General features: G+C 40.5%; 1 protein-coding gene across 5 annotated transcripts in view; it reads left to right on the top strand.

Annotated features, from left to right (window-relative positions):
• The window catches only part of epha3 (eph receptor A3), an 86,596-nt gene that overhangs the window by 3,546 nt on the left and 60,479 nt on the right, over positions 1-22,571 (top strand). For 4 of the 5 annotated variants that reach the window (XM_052082084.1, XM_052082083.1, XM_052082086.1 and 1 more), the window contains exons 2-3: positions 2,834-2,898; positions 11,063-11,723. In XM_052082084.1, the coding sequence (XP_051938044.1) occupies positions 2,834-2,898; positions 11,063-11,723 (726 nt within the window). Of the gene's footprint in view, positions 1-2,833; positions 2,899-10,346; positions 10,383-11,062; positions 11,724-22,571 lie in introns of all 5 variants that reach the window. The other variant, XM_052082087.1, reaches the window with a different exon arrangement.

Genomic DNA, 22,571 nt, shown 5'->3' with positions numbered 1-22,571 from the left:
AAGTGCATATTACAAATATTTCACTAGGTGTGATCAAGTGGTGTGCATGATTACTGTTTTTCTGACTTACTGTAGAAGAAAAAATTAAAACAAAGGGGGAAAAAAAGATATTTTTGATTGCTAAAATAGCAGTTTGACCAACAAACGGGTCATTGTATGATCACAGCCAAGGCGTTTACGATATATCAATACCTGCTTCAACTTCTGAAAATGTTCACATCCAGTCTGTCTGTTTTCTAAAAATGCTCCCGTTTTCCGGTTTGAGGCACTCTCTCACACGGGTATGGGCTAGCTGCGTAATGCTAACATGCTAAGTGTGCATACATGAATGAGGGGCCTGCCTCTGTCTGCTCTTGGGCACGTCCAGGTCTTTGTTTGTCTTTTTAGAATGTTTAATATGTTTTGTACTGTATGTGGACTATATGCATATACTATAAACAAACATGTTTTCAAGAGGGCGTACTTTGATGAGGATTTTGATGTGAATGTGTGTATTTTTCTGGAACTGTGCTCCAATTGAGTGTTTATATTCGAGCCACTATTGGTGCTGAATTCTCGGCCAGGTGCAGCTGGATGGAGCGTTTTTTTTTCCCTCTCCGCATGCGATATAAGAGCTGTTTAATTTTCTGCTCTCAAATTCCCCCCGCTTGGCTCAATTTGAGTGGTGGGTTCGCCTCATTGAGAAATGTAAATTGGAAGCAATGGCCCTGGATGCTGAGCTGCTATTATCTGACATGAACAGATAGCTTCATTAGACTCCAATAAGAATGCGTCTGCTGCCACTCAACTGGCGGAGCGGCCCGAAGAGGCGACAGTTCAGGTGGAGCCAAATTCAGTTTTGCACACCACGAGATACACGGAGCTTTCTTCTAGTGTGAAACCACAAGATGAACTCATCGAGAGTGGAGAGTCGTCGTTCATTATACTGCTTGTGTGGGCTAAATCTTGTTTGACAAACCAGAGTGTGGACTGTGACAAAACGGTACCATCGTCAGCATCAGTATATTCTGCATTTGCATACAGAAGTTTGGTATCGTTTGGATCTGGCTTCACTTACTGATACATGTGTGCACAGATAGCATTTGCTCGTGTGTGATGAAATAAATTGAGATCGTCTCATTGTAATGTAATATGAAACTGTCGGTAAGCAATATTCAAATTGGCCAATTTTCCTGTAACGCGAGAAACTTGTTCACGTGCCAATGTGAGCTCCATAAATTTGGACAAAAACCTACAAGACACCGCCAGAAAATCGTCAAATTTGGCAGCAACTTCACCAACACGGCATAGACGTGGTGGGCTGAAAATATAGCTTGGAGCAAAAAGAATTCACATTTTGCCATTTTTTTGAAAGGCTTGCAGTTAGGGAATAATGGTAAGATATTCATAAGAAAATGTTTAGTCTGTATTTAAATCTCATTAGGGACATTTCCCTTCACTTTTATGTTTGGACTTACTGAGGGCAATCCAAGATTTTACTTGCTCATACATTATTTCCTTGCTTTATTTCCCAAATCGTTATCAATTATTTTCTTTTATTTAAAAAATAACTAGAGAGGAGGCCAATGTGAATCCCGCAACAGTGGAGAATAGTCTCATAAATGTATCTCATATATACAAGGTTCAACTAAATAGTTATTTGTGGATGTCGCTAAGATCCCAGGCGCAGTGTGTGGATATTCCTGACACAGTATGCACGGCTTTTTCCTGCATCTCAGCAATCCTGAGATGGAAATTACATGGCAAGCTACGTTGACAGCTTGTGTATAGTACGTGTGTCAGGTTTGTCGGGATGCCTCTTGCCAGCATATTTTAAAATGCAGACCCCTGAAACGGCATTTAGATCAGATGGTCTCCTTTATTCAAGTCATGTCTGAGAAACTTGAAAAAAAAAAACACACACAGACAAAGTCAATGCAAATTTCTTTCCTTGGCTCACTTGAGCATATTTCCATTTGTGTAAATACAAATTAGAAATAAAATGCTTGCTACATAATCATTGCAAATGAAAATTGGTCTGCAGTCAATTTTGATCCCCCCCACTTTGCCAATAGTGCTGACAGAACGGAGTGTTTTCCAGCCAAGAAACTGCTCGTCACATCTCACCGTCAACCTGGGATGAATAATCAGAACCCAAATTCTGGAACTGTAACTCACCCACACTAGTTTTCTCACATATGTTTTGTAGTGTCCTTCTGGGAAAAGAATACTGAATGCCGACTTTTTCACTTTTTTCTTTTGTTTTGAAAACAGAATCTTGCTGAATTCAAGCACCTCTGTCCTTCCGAAGCATTCTTTTCTTCAATTGGTTTGGGTGGGGATGCCAATTCATTTGATTTCCACCACATTTATGTTATTCAAGATTGAGCTTTCCGTATATTTTGCATCTGAACATGAATTAGGAAGACGCTGTCTCTTGACCTGTTTTCTCAATCGAATCTTTTCCGAAGCTAGCGATTGCAGAGTAACTCCAAATTGCTGCCCCCCCAAATGTATAAAATGGTGTTGGTGGTAGACAACGGGCACAATGGGGTCAGAAACTCACATGAGCATAAACGACCCTTTTTTTTACCCCCCATTGACGCATGTTTTCTTTTCTGATATCTGTGCCTAGCAACTTCTGCTTGTATGCTTGCGTGTACTAGGAACTCTGCCCTTACTGTTGCCAAGCACAGAATATGTGTATTGTGTCGCAGCTGAGTAAACAGTGGCATGATCAGCGCTAGAGTGCTTGAGGTCGGGGATCTGTCCTGCGGGATTAGATAAGGGCTAATTGGGGCTAACAAGGACTAGACACTCATATGTTCTTTGTTTTCTCTCTTCACCCCGACAGTGAACCTGTTAGATTCTAAAGCAAGCCAAGGAGAGTTAGGATGGATTTCCTACCCGTCACATGGGGTGAGTATCCTCTGTCTCCAGTGAATTTAGACATGTGATCCTCCTGACATTGACGAGCTACTGTTATTTCCACTATTACGATATTTCGTGTGGGATATGTCGGCATGCAGACTAGGATTCTTTTCTTGATGTCCACAGGCTCTCTCTCTCTCTCTCTCTCTCTCTCTTTCTCTCTCTCTCTGTCTCTTTGTTGTGTCAGACGAATAAGACAAGTGTAGCTTAACCCACTTTTGTTTCGACGATTTGGTCCATTCTTCATCTCACAGGTTGAAGGGTATAAACATTCAGCACTCGCCATATGGTCGAGATGCTTAGGAGAATATGTTTGTATTGGTGTTTACTGTAATTGTGTGTGTGTGTGTTTGTGTATGTGTATGTGTGTGTGTGTGTGTGTGTGTGTGTGTGTGTGTTCATTAAAGAAAGATTATGGTATTAAGAGATTTTGGATTGTTTGGACAAAAGCATCTTTGCTGGAATTTGCAATATGCTTAACCTCTTTTTGGCACGATATGCATTCAAAACTGACCTGGTATTTTACCACCCTTTATTTATTTATTTATTTATTTATTTTAAGGAAAACACTGCAATTGAAGTGGTATATTGAATAAACCAATATTTGATATGAGAGGATATTCCGCAATGACTTCTGATAGGGGACCTATTTTTGTTGCGGTGTGGTTTAAAAAAAAATCATTAAAAATTTAAAATCATTAGTGTCATAATACAATATACTCATATACCTACATAGTATTCAGAATGAAAAGAAAAGTTACCATTAAAATATTTTCCCTTTTAATAATAAAATAATGCCCTTCAACACATTTTCTATGTTAAAAAAATGTTTCAGAATGTGATAAATGTTACTGAATCTTGCTTAGCTGATAAGGTGTTGACGGACAGGCTTAGATTGTAAGAAACAAAACTGACTCGTACCTACGTGGTGATATACTGTAGCTTTGCTGGGATACTAAACAATAATCAGTGCATGCATCCACAGAAAAGTTTTTTTTTTCAAACCGCAGCAAAAATATCAGTATTGCATTATGCAAATATCACACAAAAGTGTGCTTTTAAAAATGAATTTGCACCAATATTTTGGGGGTTTAAAAAAAAAAACATTTGCAGGCTCATCTGTCAGCCTTTCTCCACTACAAAGCCTTGGCACTGGGTTCTCGCTTAGTTTATTTGTCTAACTGGTTCGACTACTGTGCCTCAGGGTTGGCCCACACACTCGCAAAATCACACGCACTTACACACACACACACACACACACACACACACACTTAGGAGCACATTTTCTTATTTTTCCTTGATTAAGTGTTTTTGGCGGTGACTTAAAATAATTCTCATTTGCTCAGAGGAGCTGCCAGAAGTTTTTTCCTCAGTCGCATATGGGACTGGCACCCTGTAAAAGGCTCTAATTTGATTTTTTTTTTAAAGTTTATATTGAAAATATAGTGTCTGAACAGTGAAAAAGCTTGAAAGGTGTCGGCCAAAGGTATGTAACACTGGTTTAAGTGAGAAAAGTAAAGAACATTACACAATTATACGCATGCAAAAATAAAACATGTATTTTAGAATAGGATTAAAATTGTTAAGTCAGAAATTTTGAAAATAATCTTAATTAACAACCAAAAAATTTTGAGGTCATATTGCAACATGCATGATATCCACAATTTTTGTTATACCTCAATTCACTGAAGATCAAAGATTTGCTCCTGTGTTTTGCTTTTTTGGATTGTATGTAGAGCAGAAGTTTTGTGGACGCATCTCGCGGCACTCTGCATGTTTTAAGGCAGAGCAACGTGAGAGAGGGTACAATTTTTGCTGTTTGACATTTGAGCATCTGTTGGACCATGTTCTTCAATGTCATGCCAGCTGGAGATGATGTAAAACTAAAGTACTACGTTAATTTTAATATATTCGATGATGGTAATAGTTTGGCCCTGACTTTGGTAGTTTATGTTCAAAATAATTTGTCCTATTCTTGGACAACTATCGGAAGTGAAAACATTTCGAAGAGTGAACGGTTAGAATATTGATTATTTTTATCCATCCATCCATTTTCCAATCCGCTTATCCTCACTAGGGTGCGGGAGCCTATCCCAGCCATCTTCGAGCAGTAGGCAGTGGACACCCTGAATCGGTTGCCAACTAATCGTAGGGCACACAGACGAACAACCATTCGCGCTCACACTCACACTCACACCTCGGCACAATTTAGAGTGTACAATCAGCCTGCCATGCATGTTTCTAGTTTGTGGGAGGAAACCAGAGTACCCGCAGAAAACCCACGCAGGACGGGGAGAACATGTAAACTCCACACAGGGAGGCCGGAGCTGGAATTGAACCCGGTACTTCTGCACTGTGAGGTAGACGCGCTAACCACTGGAACACCGGGCCACCTTTATTTATCTATTTTTTTTATGTTGTTAAATTTTGAACGCGTTTGGTTTTCGTCAGTGGTGCAGCTTTGCATGCTGGTAAATGAGCTCGCACAGGTTAGTTAGCCTGGCAATCACCGTAATTGTATGATATTAAAAAAGACAACACCACAAAAATGGTACTGTAAAGTACTAATGTGCCCAACAACAAAGAATTATTGACTATAATGGATAATATGTGTCCATTATATATTTATATATAATGTCAGCGAAGTTATGTGGAAATTCTACTTAAATATCATGTCATCATATTTGTACTCTGTTACATTGCAAGATTGGGAATGAGAAGTATTAGAAAATAAATAACATGGGCAGGAGTACCACTGCTGCAATGTCCTTATTGAATGTGAGTTTTATCGAAAAGACAGGGATTGATTGAAATGAGGGACAAAAAAGATAAGAGAAGAGACAGAGAAAGTCAGGATGAGAGACAGACACGGAGGGAAAGAATGCTGATGATGAAGTCCTCAAGGTGAATCATCTGTAATTACTCACGTCATCTAGTGACTTGCTCTGATAAGCAGCCTGCCCTGGGACACTGCTGCGCGCAAATGATTTCTCATAATGTGGCACCAAGCCCTGACACACACGCACACTCCTTCACATTGACGGTGAGGCGGTGGCTATTGGTCCACTGAGACACAACATGCTCCGGTCAGAGCAAATTAAAGAGTTCACCCTCCCAGGATGTTCACAGTGTAGACAGGCTGAAGTGATGAGGGTCTGTGTGTTAGTATATGCCAATGTGTGTGATCCAGATATATTTCTTATCTGTTTGGGAGGAAGGCTGATGGCGGAGCGGTGTCCTGGGAGCTTAGCCGTCCACAAGACTAAAGAGAGTCACAGATTACATTCTTGAGTGCTCTGAAAGCATTCTTCAGCAACAAACCAACACCCCAGATACTCTCTGGACATGCAAATAGAATTAATGGGTACACACAGTGTGAAGTCTGTGTTTTGTGGAAAGCAGCGGAGAATACAACTACGTTGTGGCCAACAACTTTGCATATCCCGTGATCATAAACTTGAGCAAAAGTTGAAATTTATGAATATAGTTGAAATTCATGCCATTAAACTGCAAACGGCGAACATGCTGGTCCACATGGTTGACTTTTGTGCACCCGGTGTGAGATAAATTCCCACTTTGAGTGAAGGCTAGATTGAATTGTATCCCTCTTGATGTGCGATTGCAAACAATCATGGATGTATTCTGTATTAAATTCGGAGTCAAGCTGGGTTGGGCTGGAGATTCCCCGTGACCTGGAGCAGGATAAGTGGATGGATCAGACACATTTTACTTGAAAAATATGACTTTAAAAAAAGTACTTAAATAAATGGTAGCCGTTACAAAGTGTATTACAACAACATTTTCTGTAGTTCTACTTTTCTACTTTTAATGCTTCAGCCCAACAAAATCAGCACTTGGAAAGTTGTTCAGTTCAGATGAAAATGATTAAAAGATTTCATGAAAAATAAAACTGTTCTCTTACGTTATGATGCTCCATTTCAACCCCCAATATTTAATTTCCCCCCCAATTATTACTTATTTATTTTTTTAAATACATATTTACAATGTACTTACTTACTGTAATGCTCATGCGGCAAAGATGAACCACATTCGCTGATGCACTTTTAAGGCCGGGTAAACAGTAAAACAAATAAAGACAATGAACACTTTCATGCCACAGCTCATGTTCAAACAATCGGACGCACACTTGGATCACGTGTCATTTCACCAGGAAAAGGCACTTGCATGGACACCGACATTTGTTTGCAATTTGTAATGTTTGCATTCAAATATGTTTTCAAAATTGATTCAAATGTTTTGGGGAGATAAAACTATTATTTTTTTAATTGATTCTCGACAGTGCGGATTTCACCTATTGCAGGAAAAAAAATACTGTCTCATCAAAGTTTTCCTCCTCTGCAAGCCATTTGGTATATTGGCATCAGTAAAAAGGAGTGTCGAGTCAATCTGACTGCTAAATACAAAAGACGTCCTTGTAATTGTTTCTGTAGCTCCACAAGACTGTCTTTTCCCATCACATCATAGAAGTCTCATACGGTAATAATCACAATTTGTACACAATCTTGCCTGAACGGACGCTAGCATGGCTTTATTTACACCACCTCATCTGTGTTGCGAACATGACACACATTCACATCTTTCCTCATTTAAAATTCACGCCAAATCAGATTGGCAGCAAAGTAAAATAGAGGAAGCATGCAACGTGTGCTCCTTTTGGAAAACATAAGCTGAAGAAATGTCCTTTGACTGATATGCAGCAGTTGTCGTGTCTGTGACCCCCGTTTCCCCTACAGAGGTCAGAGTTTAAGATGTCTCCACACTTGTTATGGACAGCCCTGTCCTACTGTGGAGGACAAAAAAAAAAAACACATTCCATGATCAAACCATTAACTGCTCAGGAATCACCATTAGTCCAAAGCATGTTTTATACAAGCATTCATTTATTTATAGGGTGAAGTTTAAAGTATAGGCTTCACATACAAATATTCAAACTAACATCACAAGGTTTATGGTCACTACCCAATTTCATCAATGATTCTTGTTGAATTCATTCAGGATGCTTAATGTCCATCTTGTTTCCTCAAGTCTTGGCCTAAAAGCATTGTTACCTTATAGTGGCCCCCATACTGGCCCGTTAACTCGCATTGACCTTTCTTTGAAGCGGGTGAACTGGTGAACTGCTGAGACGTGCCTGTTGCCGTACTTGTAATTTCTTTTAACAGCTCATGTTACTGCACTCTCGTTTTACTGTCCCTTAAGTTGCTTCACCTACAGCAAAGATCAGAGAAATCTAGGACAAGATCACACCAAACAGTGGCCCAGCTGTGACCATGGGGGCCAGGGGGCAAAGGTCACAAGGACCGGCGTAGGGTCCTCGTGTTGTTGTATGTCAATTAGAAGCCAATGGGATGGGGAGTTTCACACACCAGGTGATAAACAAAGGACTTGTCCGCTTGTTGCTTTTAGTTATTGAGACAAGTTTGGTAAGAGAGCATCTCCGTATCCATGGTTGGAGATTCCTAAGCTGTTGGATGAGCTTCTTATTGACCTTCTAAACCTTCATTTTTACCAATTCAGTTGAATGGACAGTTAATACGTACGTGCATGTCATTTTGCTGTAAATGAAAAGTCTTTGGACACTGAATGGGTCTTCTTAAATAATCTTTTTGTGCTTTACAGCCATTTAAACAGTAAATTAATCATAGTATTCTCCTACTTCACTTCTCAAATGGTGTGGCACGGTGCAATACTTGGCACGTGACCTCAGGGATTCCTGATATCGTACCCTTTTCTTATAATGAATGAAGAAAAAAATAGACAAGGCACGGAATTTAGTTTTTATTTGTCTGTTTTGATTTAATTGTGTTAGGGTGATAAAGGCACAAGTCCTACACGCTTGGCGTTGTATCAGCTGTCCATTTATGTGCAAATCGGTTTTACAGATATTTTCCAGGAATTGACAAATCATGCTTAAACTAAACTGGAAATTATCTCAATGAGCAGAAAGTCTTTAAATGAGACTGACAGGGCAATGAAATGAAATGAACTTTCTCACACATAAACAACAACAGTAACAGCCCAACTGTTGGGCGTGCCTTCGGGCTACGAACGGTTCCCAGTCAAGTCAGGTCGGCAGGTACCCGGGTCGCTACGACTTTAGTAGCCGCTTTAGGACCCAGTTGGAGGTTGTTCAACAGCAACAACATTAACAAAGGCAGGGAATGGCACCACAAAACATCAATGATCCAAACCCACTGAATTACAAATGGGGCACTAAATAGACTTAATTAGTTACCATACAGAAAAGACACCTCTGGGTAAAACACTGCGGGAGGCTGGTAACTGATTGGCTGAAACAGAACGAGCGAGGCGGGACAGATGAGGCAGTAAAACTAATCACACAGATATTTGGATTTAAACATTCACACTTCCATTTTCTGCGCCACTCACCTTCATTAGTTAAAAAACAAAACTGAAAAAGAAAGACCTCTGATTAAAAAAAAAAATCCACATGACCAAAAACTCGCTGTAGTCCCACGTATCCATTTACAATGTCTTATCCTCTTATAGTCACAAATGAATTGAAGCCTGTCATAGTTGACTTCAGGCGAGTGTCTGACGACATCTAAAAAAAAACACAGTTTTACTTAAAGTTTCGCTGAAGTTAAAAAAACAACAACAATAAAAGGTTTGCTTTATTTAGCCAGATCACTCAAGTATGCCTCCTTCTGCCTGTTTTTGTTCGACCTATAGAGCACTTAGACTACACTGGCGAATGAGGTGATGCTGTGAAACTGCGACAGTGGAGGATAAACACCAGTGGAATTTCAAGGGCCATTATTTGTAGCTTGTGGTGCTCTCTCCTTCATCCATCGCTCTGCTCTTTGGTGCAAGCTCTACTTGAGCTTGAGTCCCCTCAGCAGCTCTCCAGACTTCCACTTGAGGTCTTTTACTAAGAGATGAAAAGAAAGTGGCTATACTTCAGCCTGAGAGGTCCTTGGATACTCGAACGATATGATTGGCACACACGGTGGCAACAAACAGAAGCATTCAAACCTTGCCATACTGTGTCCATGCGTGGACCTCCGCATGCCACATGAACTATATGTGAATGCGTGAAGGGTTTAAGTTTAAGTAACACTTGTCCAAAAGGGGTAGTTTTGTTTCCACTTATCAAGTGTGTCTCTCTCTTTGTTTCTCAAAAGTACTGCCCATCCAGGCTCCCATCCATTCTTTATTCCGCCAGAAGAGAACAAAGCCCCCCTTTAGACCCAATAATTCCAATGACTGTCCATGTAACCACAGTGAACCCAGTGTTTCAGGTGTTTTCTCATTCGTCGTCTCTCTGATTCACTTTTGGTTTTCCTGAACTGCGAAGCCAAAGCGTATGATCAATGAGTCTTCCCACTGTGCTGAATTCAAAAGGAATGACCCCACTTTCTTGTCTCCTTTCCTCTCTCATCGCTTTCTTCCAGTGGAGGGAAAATGTAAGATAGCCATGAACGTTCCTGGTATACACTGAAATCTCTCCATACTTTCTAGCTTCTTTATTTTCGTAGTAGTTACCGCACGTTTCTATTAGTGGCATTACTGTTACGTAGATAGCCAAAAACTGCAGTCCTCACTTGTAGATCACCTGTTAGTAAAAGGGGCGGGAAAAAAACATTACAATATTTTTTTTAAAATAATGATCCCATAACTTGTACTGATTTTAATCATGTTTTTTCATCTCTAGAACAATGAACCAATTAGTTTACAATTCACTGTTCTATAATAGCTATGGTAGTGTTATTTTTCCGCCCTTAAGTGTTTAGATTTCAGCATGGATGTGTCTGAATCTAAATAACGTAACTGTGAATCTTTCAGAATGGCAATAACGTTCTTTTTTCTCTCTATTATCCTTCCCTATTTTTCCTTATTTCTGCTTCTCTGATGCTTCCCTTCTTTCTTCTTCTGCTCACCCCAAATACTTTTCTGGCACTGTCTCATTCTTTAACTTCTGCCTGCTTCTCTTTCCTGATCTTTTAATTCAACGGTTTCTATCTTTAAATACTTTCTTTTCCGTACTTTCTCTTTCCCTCCTGCAAATTTTCACCTGCATTTACCTCTGCGACTTTTCTATCTTTTGCTTCTCTTCGTCTTTCCCTACTTTTGTCCCTTGTCCCTTTCCATCCATTTCTTTTTTTTACAGTGGGAGGAAATCAGTGGGGTGGATGAGCATTATACACCCATCCGGACTTTCCAAGTGTGCAACGTAATGGAGTACAGCCAGAACAACTGGCTTCGCACCAACTGGATCCCTCGTCAGTCAGCCCAGAAGATCTACGTTGAACTGAAGTTCACACTGAGGGACTGCAACTCCATCCCATTAGTTCTGGGCACATGCAAGGAGACCTTCAACCTTCTCTACTTGGAGACCGATGAAGACCAAGGTAGTCACTTCCGAGAACACCAATTCTCCAAGATTGACACCATAGCTGCGGATGAAAGTTTCACTCAAATGGACCTTGGCGACCGCATCCTCAAACTCAACACTGAAGTGCGTGAAGTGGGCCCACTGACCAAGAAGGGCTTCTACCTGGCATTCCAGGATGTGGGTGCCTGCGTCGCTTTGGTCTCTGTGAGGGTTTACTTTAAAAAGTGCCCAAACACAGTGAAGAATCTGGCCTCCTTCCCTGACACGGTGCCAGTGGACTCCCAGTCACTGGTTGAGGTGAAAGGTTTATGCGTCAATAACTCAAAAGAGGAGGAACCTCCGCGAATGTACTGCAGCACAGAGGGCGAGTGGCTCGTGCCCATTGGAAAGTGTCTGTGCAACGCTGGCTACGAAGAAAGGAGCAGCACCTGCCAAAGTAAGACTTTTTTTCCCTCTTGCGCACATTCATCATTTGCTGTTTTATTGTGTCTGTCACTTTCCCATGTAACATTTATTTTCTTTTATGCATTCTTGAACCGGCCTCCCTGAATCACACATTGCCTTTTGTCATTGAAATATTGGATGTCTTAAAATGCACATTTACCAAACATACGTTCACACCCCATATCTGTCAAACCAGAACCTTTATAACATAAAATGTCCAATCTTTGTTTTAAGTTGATGCGTATGTGTTCTGTTTGTGTAGTTCAAAAGAACCAAAGAAAACCATAGTGGGGGTGGATGAATCAGCAGTCACACATTTATTTTTCCATTCATGCATAATGTGTTATCCAGGTCTTGGCTGTGGTGTTCAGCACACGGTAGTTTGAGAGTAAGCCGCTCTGTGTCACATCATTAACTGGGGGGGGGGGGGGGGGGATCAGAACCAGAAGAGCAAGAATGGAAGTGATAACATAGAAGAAAGAAGAGGGTGGGAGAACGGATGCTAAAATACGAAATAACTGTGGTGGTGGTTGTGGGTGTTGGAGGAGACATGAGTAAGTCGGCATTAAATCAAGTCTGGAGATACTCAATTTCACCCTGAATGTGTATTGATACCCTGGAGGTGGTTTCTAGCTATCCTGGTCTAATTTTGGTCTATGGTCTGCTTACGACATTATCAAGCATGATATTCAGAACAGTGATGTGAGTTGTCAGTCGCAAAAGTTGCAGGAGCAAAAGTACGCAATGAGTGGATGGGCTGATTTTCTTCTACTTGACCTCAAATTGAGTTTTTACCGATGTGAGAAAAAAGAATAAGTTCTCCACAGTACTTGTATTTTTTTATTTTTTTTACTTGTTCTTGCATTTAATTTTACATGTCATTTTCAAATGTACTTTATTGTTAAATATCCATCCATCCATTATCCAAACTGCTTATCCTCGCAGTTGTCTTGGAGCCTCTCCCAACTGTCTTCAGGCAGTAGGCGGGTTACACCTTGAACATGTTGCCAGCCAGTTGCAGCGGGACACATAGACAAACAACAACAACAACAACAACTTCACGCTAACATTCACACCAAGGGACAATTTAGAGTGTGCTATTAATCTGCAATGCAAGTTTTCGGAATGTGGGAGAAAACCGGAGTACCCAGAGAAAACCCACGCAGGCACAGACAGAAAATAAAAATCCCGCACCGGAAGGCCGGAGCCATAATCGAACCCTGCACCCTCACGGTACTGTGAGGCAGACATGCTAACCAGTTCAACACCATGCCGCCCACTCTTAGATATATTCTTTTTAATTATCCATCCATTTTAGATGGTCACTTGGCTTTATTATGGCCTCAGGTGAGATAGAGCCACTTGTATTAGGGGTACAAACTCATCAATCAATTAGGGGGCACACAAAAAAAAAATCAAAAAACATTCCCCTTCATTCACGCGGATGTGAGAGGAAGCTGAAGTCATTCTAGAAACCCACTTCAGCTTACGGAAATGCTTGAGATTCAACACTAGAGTCTCTTTACTATGAAGGAGACGTGCCAACCATGATTTCATATATTTCTTAATTTATTTTGAATGCATTATAGGAAATCTGTCTATGATTTTTGATTGTGATATTGCCATTGGGACCAAGCGGCTAAGTAGGTTCAGAGGATTTGTGACGTAACGGTGATGATTTTGCATCAAGTGATTCTCAGCACTACAAAACTTTTTAAAATACAGAACTCAGTTACACGGGTTCGAAAACTATCATCATAAACCACATGACCTAGGTTATCTACAGAAAGTTTCTGTTTCATAATGTTCCAATTAGCTCCCACAATGCATGCATTTCTTATTATTCCAAGTCAAATGCATAATTTAAAAATCAGATACAGCACACTGTGACACCCTGAAACAAAATTGGAGCGTCATTACAATTGATAGCAATCATTTTCCAGAGCTAACAGAGAGTCTTTGAACAGAACTCAAACATCATGCTGGCCCCATTATTCGCCATTGCCTCTTTTCTCACTATCCCATATATAAACATGACAACCTCTGCTTTTTCTAAAATTGTTATGGAAACTCTAAGATTACACATATCAGTGGTTTCTGGCAACTTCCTGTTTAATTCATGCTCTTCTGGTTTATGCATGTGTTTACATTTTTTTTTCCAAATCAAAGCCAAAAGTGCTTGCAGACACAGCATGTGCTGTAAAACCCCAAGTTGTCTTCAATGTGGCTGGCAACAGTGGTTTATGTCATTCTATATGTTCTGCTCCGGAATATGAAAATGTGTTCCAAGCGGACATTTCTTCCCTTGCTGTCCACAATGACTGTAATGTTCTTCTTGTGCAATATAGGAGACCGATATCTACATTTTTATTTTCATTATTATATCTGGTTGCAAATGCTGCCATGTTGATCCACTTTCCAGACCTCGGCTCATTGTGAATTAAAGATCAAAGAGAGTGTAACGGGTTAAAACCCCTGCTGGTGGGGCCAAGGGAATGTCTTTTCTGGGATGGTGGACTTCTGGTAGACTCACTGTCCTCATGCTTTGTTATCATGCAGGCATCCTGTCCTAACAAAACGTCAAAAGATAGAGGAAACAAATGAATACTTGTTTTGCACTGATAAACGAGGATTATCATGAGTTTTGGGTGTTCTGATAATGCTGAGAAACAGACATTAACCAGACGAAGACATCCACCTCTGACCGAGGTTATGACCTGCGACGGCTGAAATATCGTTAGAATAATTCAAAAAGCATGCCCGCGATAATGATGCAAATAGTTGTCATGTCAAATATCCATAGTACGAGATTGATGTCGTGTTAAGAATGCTTTGACTTTTATTGTGTCTATGCAAATGCATAATGTTAGCAAACAGCACCTTGTAGCCAACGGCTAGCCCTTTAGCCAATCAACCTTTTTTCCCTTCCTAACGCCATGTGAATTGTGCGAATGTTTGGATGTACTGGACAATCTCTTATTGAATTCAAAGTGCTCTAATGGACTCTAATAAGGTCTTATGTTACTCTGGAGTGGGACAGCTGCATCAACAGGCCCCTGCATCCCCCACATGCAGCCACCACGGGCCCCAGAGCATAGCTCGCTGCCCAGGCCGTCTGTGTTAACAGACGGATGAGTGTATGCAGTTAGGTCACCTTACAGACCCATAGCAGGGAAGCTGAACACTTATTTACAATGCAGTACACGGCTAAAATGGATAAATAATGGCATGTTTAACCCATGTCGTCTCCACAGACAGTATCAGTGGCAGTATCAAAAACGAAGGCAAGGACACCCAAAAAAAAGCAGCAACTGGAGCCAACTGCTTTTCAGTACTGGCAACACATCTGATTAGGGTGATGATTGACCATGCACATTTTTTTTAAATCCAAGTATAGTTTTAATTAGTTGATACTTATATTTGCATCACTTTTTCTAACTTTGAGAAATTGATATTTTCTGTCAAATGTGTCATTTTTAATGAGTAAGTAGAATAGTTTAGGAAACTAGAGCTTCTTAAATCAAAGCTGAAAGTCCACAATTTACTAAAACATCTTGATTAGAATATTTTAAATCCATCGTGATGTTTTATAAAGTTATAATTCTAATCAATGTCATCGCTCAATTACTTCTGCAACTATTTACTGTTACGCACATAAAAGTTAATCTCAGATCATATTTGAGTAATCAGGTAATTCCTGAGTTGAAGAGAATTTTGCCATGGAATGTGATCAGCTCGCCGTTGGTGTTTTGTGTGTTAGTGATTCAAACTGCTCTTTGTTGAATATTTCATGTTTTGTTTTTCATCACGGCCGTTGCATTAATGCAGGATCTTCCATTAACCGATACCTCTGGCGTGATGAGAGAGGGGCCAAGAGAGAACATTAGAGCAGTTTTATGTTTATACAGACACAAAGTGTGTTTAAAGGGCCTCTACAGAGTACACTACGTTATAATCGCGTATGTGTGTCTGTGTGTGTAGTGTCCCATCCATTCCATTCTGTGAACTGTTTATATAAACCAGATTGTTGTTTTATTTCAGTGGTACCATCAAAAGTAAGCATGTCTGTTGTTCGAAATGGAACACCACGAGCAATTTGTAATGATCCGAAGGTGTGTGCCGAGTGGCACCGAATGGACGCTGAATGCTGCGAGCGCATTTGGATATTTCATCATCTCTGTCACAGCGGACGGCGTGAGGTCTTAGTGTGCGAGCGGTTGTGACCATGGTGGCCGAGATTATTGTATGCTTTGAGAGTAGCCTTTGCGCAGAGAATGTGGGGCCAGATCTAATCAAGCTAAGTCAGTCTTTCATCTGTCATTAGAACAAACTGCAGCAGGTGAAGCGACTCCTGTCTACCATCAGTGTGAAATTCCTCCGACCTTAATTTGATCCTAAAACAGCAAACGGATGTCTGTAAGGAGAGTATGGATATGTGTGTGTGTGTGTGTGTGTGTGTGTATGTGTGTGTGTATAAATGTGTTTGTGTGCGTATGTGTGTGCTCCTGTATGTGCATTTTGCAAACGCAGGCAGCTGTCCAGTCGCATGTTGATGAGAGGCCAAAGTTTTCCTTCTCACTCGATGTATCAAGACACCCAATCCCTTAACCGGCCAGCCCTGTTGTTAATGCTTTAAACGATAACACATACAGTAAATAAAAAATAAAAAAAGGATTTTCCCCGAAACTCAATTTTCTTGTCGCATCTGTTTGACTAGTGTAAAGGGATTATTTTTGGTAAATATTGTGCCACTAAATATAAATGACCACAATCACCTTGATTAATGTATCCCCCACCCCCACCACACTTTGTAATTTTAAGGAAAACCAAGACTTCTCAGTCTTCACATTGAGCTGTTTTTTGAAGCAGAAGATATTTGCTCATGTTGACGTGGCATTATGGAACGTGCTCCATATATACAGTCACTTATTTTATTCCTCTAGGTTATTGCAATAATATTGCTGTCTTTATGAATTCAATGTTGAGAATTGCTGAGATCTACCCGAGCAAGGATTTAATACAATTGAATTGATTAAATTAGCCAAATATGATGCACATTTGGGGGCATGTGAGTAGCAATGACATCAGAGCAATCTACATTAAACTTGATAAAATTGATTTTGTGTTCAGGACTGAGATCCAAAATAACGGGAGCAAAATTATGTGTTCACTATGACAGAGAGGTGGTTACTGGTAGTGAGCCCGTTGGCACACTATTTACTACGATTGCAGTGTTAAAGGAAGAGCTGAAATGTTTATTCACGCTAATGTGAAAGTGACATACTGTCTGCAATGTAAATAAAATGATATGTTGTAACAATTTTCACTTCTCGCATTTCAAAAATGGGAAACTATTTTGACCCAAGGGATATCTTCTTTTTCTTACACTGAAAAAAAACTTTTTTTTTTTTTTTAAACTGAAAAAAATGGTACGCTGAATTTACTTAAATTTATTTGGTCAAGGGATTGCCCCTCCCTTTTGTTGTGTTACCTTTTGGGTGTCTCCTTAATCAGTACACCTGTCTCCCCTACTCACCTGTCAATCTTCATCTCGTCAGCCACTGGCAGCATAAAAGCCAGTTTGAAGGGCCACCCGTTGCCAGTGTGTCAGTAATCTTTCCTGCCGTACACGCTTCTGCTGGGCCAGTCATATGCACACAGACATTCATTCATTCATTCATCTTCCCAACCGCTTGATCCTCACTAGGGTCGCGGGGGGTGCTGGAGCCTATCCCAGCTGTCTTCGGGCAGTAGGCGGGGGACACCCTGAATCGGTTGCCAGCCAATCGCAGGGCACACAGAGACGAACAACCATTCGCACTCACACTCACACCTAGGGACAATTTAGAGCGTTCAATCAGCCTGCCATGCATATTTTTGGAATGTGGGAGGAAACCGGAGCACCCGGAGAAAACCCACGCAGGCCCAGGGAGAACATGCAAACTCCACACAGGGAGGCCGGAGCTGGAATCGAACCCGGTACCTCTGCACTGTGAAGCCGACGTGCTAACCACTGGACTACCGGGCCGCCTGCACACAGACAGTCCTGTATTTTTCCTGTGTCTCCTCATAATGCTTCTGCACAGCACTGTTGTTTGCATCTGCCTTTTAAAGATGCTAAGTTATATACTGTTGTGCATTTTAAAAATCATTTTGTTTGACCCAGATTATTCCATTTACATGTAGAACTTCCAAAATATGCAACCTGAAATCATTGGCATTTTTGCACTTTTGCCAGAAACAACCCTGCATGTGCCCAGTTAGCAGATCAGCCTTTGTTTATGTAATAATCATAATAATATGAAACATAACAAGAAGAACAAATGGAAAAATATTTCTATGATTTTCCCAAACAGCTTCCTCGCGAGACATTTTCGGCTGGGTTCTATAAAATCACATTTATTGGCTCCACTTTGCTCCCCCAGAAACTCTGGCTTTGTTTGTGTTGACCGTTATATAATCACTGGCCTCTCGAGAACATGTCATCTCTGCTTACCCATGAGCGTGCATCTGTATAATATACTGTACGTCTCTGTGTTGTAAGCCTTTATATTTTTATCTTCCCCGAGTAAACTGAGCGATTGTTCTCCATTCCAGCAGCACTCAGCTACACATGATTGTTTTACCCAAGATAATGTCTTTTACCGTTTGCTGACCAGATTCAGGCTATATTGCTCTTTGTGGTTGAGTGTGGAGTTATTTAATGCTACGCAGAGACATATAGCAGAATGCACGCATATTTTAAATACAGCCATTTATATCAAATCATCAAATTTCATTGTCCGGTGTATGGATGCAATTTTCTTGTTTTTGTTTTTGGTAAATGAAGTGTTACACTGTATATGGCTATGTGTTGTAGGCTAGTGTTCCATTGAATCCATCCTCTCCTCCCCTGTCACTTTAGTTTAGCGTGAAGGCTTTCTCTGCTCTAGTCTTTTGGCTGGGTGCTCCCTGGAATGTAGCCATTTAAAAGCTAAGAAAGAAAAAGAGAAGACGAGGCAAGTAAAAAGGACAGGGTTTGGATTTAGGGCTCCGGTTAGAGTGGTCTCGTGTGGTGGTCTTATGAACGTATTGCTAATCATTATTATTCTTTTTTTTAACTCAAACACATTCGGCCTGTGAGAAGTAGCTATGGAATAGATGGTGGGTTATTTTTCACAAATGCAAAGTATGGTAACGTAAATTCTTACTAACACATCGTAGCCACTCCAAAAGATGAGAACCCATCCTGTATCATTTGACTTTTTGGGGCGCCCTCCATAGCCTTGATGTGTACACAAAGCTAATTAAAAAGCTTAGTGAGGGGCCTGCAGTAATCATACCACTCCACTACACAGCAGCCTGGAGGAAAGTCTGACTGGGGAGGGGGAGCAAAAAAAAAAAAAAAGAAGGGAGTGTGGAAAAAGTGAAAAGAGAGAGGCAAGAGGAATGAGCGTGTAGTTAATTAGAGGCAGCATTAATTCAACGACTAGAATTGACAATGCAAGGCAACTCAGCAATAATTCTGACCGCTGGAGCATATACTGATCCCTATGTGCGTGCGTGCGTGTGTTCTGTTGTGTGTTTGTGTATGCATGCCTGCGTGTTTGTGTGTGGAAAAGAAAGAGCGAGCCAGACAGTTAAAATAAAACACACACTCACATGGTCATCCTTCAAAGTTACACATTGCAGGGTTATAAGTGTTCTTATAATCCTGCATGTGAAATGCACCCAGGCTAATGTTTTAACGTTCGGCTATATCATCACCGTTGTTTCCCACAGAGCAGCGAGAATATTTTCCTGTGAGTAATGTTGTATACTTTCTTTGTGTGTGTGTGTGTGTGTGTGTGTGTGTGCGTGTGTGTGTGTGTGTGTGTGTGTGTGTGTGTGTGTGTGTGTGTTGCTGCTCCGTGTGTTAAAGTAACAAGAGTGTAACGGTTCGCATATACTGCAAAGTCTGTGCTACTTTCTGTGAGCCTGTCTCTGGCATTTCACATAATACAGTGATCCCTCGCTATTTCGTGGTTCGTTTATCGCGGCTTCAGTGCATCGCATATTTTTTTTCAAACATATTCATAATTTTTATTTATTTTTAAATCCGCAAAAGGTCAGCAAAAGGCCCGTGAGAAGCAGCGAAAATCAGCAAAACAACAGCGAGTCACATAGAGCAACATATACAGTACTACATGTATATGTTTACTGTATTTTGTTATTCATAAACTAACCTAATTTATACATCCTCTTGTTTTATGTTGAGAGGGAAGAAATTTAATCTTTTTATACATACAGCACATTTGACAATAAAGTTGTATCCAATCCAATGTTTAAATCTATTAGTATACAGCATTAAGTCATGTTAATTACCTCAAAATTGACTTCTACATGATTGTATCCTATTAAATTTGGGCTTATAAATATTATGTACATGTACCTTATGGAGGGGGGGCGGTGCTACTTCGCGGATTTTCGTTTATCACGGGTGGTTTTGGTCCTCATTAACCGCGATAAACGAGGGATTACTGTACTGCATGATCACATTAAGATAGCAGACTTTGAAATTGTATTATTTGGTTGGTTTGGTTTGATTCTTTTGTTTTATGTGTCAGTTTTACAGCTCACTTCAATTGAAAACACACTCAGGAATAGTGTATTCTTAATAAGTTTATGTGCGTTTTAATAAGATTTGATGTGTGTGTGTGATGGAATAAAAACACAAAAAATACAGAGTTTATTTGGCTGATCAATATTGTGGATTTTCACCTATTGCAGGTGTATCCCTCAGGAAAAATAAATAAATAAAATTACGAATGAACCAAATTTTAGTGTTTCACGTTGTAGTTGGCAAATGAGCAGCCCCTAGCTAAGGATGCAAGCGGGGTTTGTTAATTGTGGCATCATTGCCTGTTGTGCTCCTCTTTATGGGCCTTCTACTGCAAACTGGGGGATGGCGTGTAAGCCTGTCACTCTGGGGCCCTAGTAATGTTGCAACTTCAAAGCTGTTGGTAACCACAGGCTCAGGAATTCAACTTAACACACAGAAACAAACGCACCCCAAATGGACACATGCACGCACACACACACACACACACACACACACACACACACGCTCACAGACATTCATTGAATGGATAGATAGATAGGGTGTTTATTTGTTGAAGAGGCCTGGCAAGTTGACAGCACCACTTCCCAGTGGTCAGTCTTTGTGTGTGAGCGTGTGCGCACAAAGACTCCGTGCGTGTGATTGTGTGTCTTTCCAGAGGAAGGAAAAGATACAAATACAGAGCAATATTTTCTATGTGCATGTTTACATGCAAACCACATTCGCAATTGATGGGTGTGGAACTTTCCCTGAGATGGATTTTATGGTGTGTGTGTTTGTGAATTCATGTCTTGCGTGTGTGTGTCTGTGTGTGTGTGTGAGTGGCCTTACAGTGACAGCAGGATGGACATTGTGGGAAATGCTGTATTTACTGACACTGGGGATGTTTGGAAACACATGAAATGTAACAGGGAGGGCAAGCCATCACTGCTTGATTGACGCGTAAAAGTGAACTGAAAAGGAAGAACAAATAAGGGAGATACGGTACACCTGAGAGGGTGTCACACATAACGTGCTGTCAGTTGTTTCAACACTGATACTGAAACTCTCAAATTAATATTTGAAGATGTCTGTTATTAGATCAGCAGATAGCGCCTTGCAGTACGATTGTATTGGTAATAAAATACAATAAAATAAAGGCCCAGCATATTTGCCCCACTAGATCAGAACAGATAGCCCGCGGATCTAGTTCCACTGTACATTGCTTTTGGATGTATACAAAAGATAAAATTAAATACAGCGTTGCCTGAAGAGATATACGGTTAGATGAGATTGGCCACTTGTTAGATTAAAAATAAATTAGTTTTTTTAAATCTAGATTGCCCTTGCATGAATCCAAAAAATGATATCATGTTGCCATGTTTGTTCACTTGATAAACGGATAACATGCACTTCATTTGGTACCCAGTCAACACAGAGGCTGCATAACAATTATTACCTTTGCAACATTAGCAATATGTCATTTATACCGTTTTGCACTATGATTTACGTTTCACACTGTAAATATTTTTGTGGCGATATTTTACACCATTCAGTTAAATATTTTGGGCTGATGTATTCAAAAGAGCTTTCTGTGCGATACAGTGCGGCCACAATAATAAAACTTTTTTATTTCAAATAATAGCATTCTGTCAAATCAGAGCAATGTCTTGCTCAGAGCACATTTTTTGTACTAGATTTTATTAAATTGCAGGTGTATCCGATGCAGTGGCAAATGTGTTGAAAAGGCCGATGACTAAAACCCGTCATGCGTGAAGCGTGCTTTTCCTTCAGACTCATCTGGGCCCTGCATCTGTCAAGTGTCTCACTTATCTAAACAGCTCATGTAGGCATATATGGCAACATTTTGAGTCGTTGTCAGGCGCATCATGTCACTGTACTGCTGCAATTTTGTTATAGAAGCTTCCAGCCACATAAATGTCTGTCTTGCAGCAGCCGTCTAATCTCAGTGCACTGCTTTGTCACAGACTCGAGCGTGACAAGAATTTCCACCAACTCTCCAATGATGGCTAAACAACATCTGTTTTCACTGGAAATAATTGCTATTGCTCAGCTTCGTCTCATTCTCTTTTTTCCCGCCCATATTAAAGAGAAGCAAATGACAACGGCTCTCTTCATCTGCCCAGACTAAAATTTTATGCTCCATGAATCACACAAACATTTAGAATACAATTCTGTATGATATCACATGTTTTTAACACACCCTCTTGCTATCACACTGCCACAGCATGTCACTTGTCTGGCCCAAGTTAGATATTTTCA

The sequence above is a fragment of the Hippocampus zosterae genome, chromosome 12 (genome assembly GCF_025434085.1).
Source record: "Hippocampus zosterae strain Florida chromosome 12, ASM2543408v3, whole genome shotgun sequence".
In the NCBI taxonomy this organism is placed as follows: domain Eukaryota; kingdom Metazoa; phylum Chordata; class Actinopteri; order Syngnathiformes; family Syngnathidae; genus Hippocampus; species Hippocampus zosterae.
The sequence above is the reverse complement of the archived record's forward strand: the minus strand, read 5'-3'. Positions and strand labels throughout refer to the sequence as shown.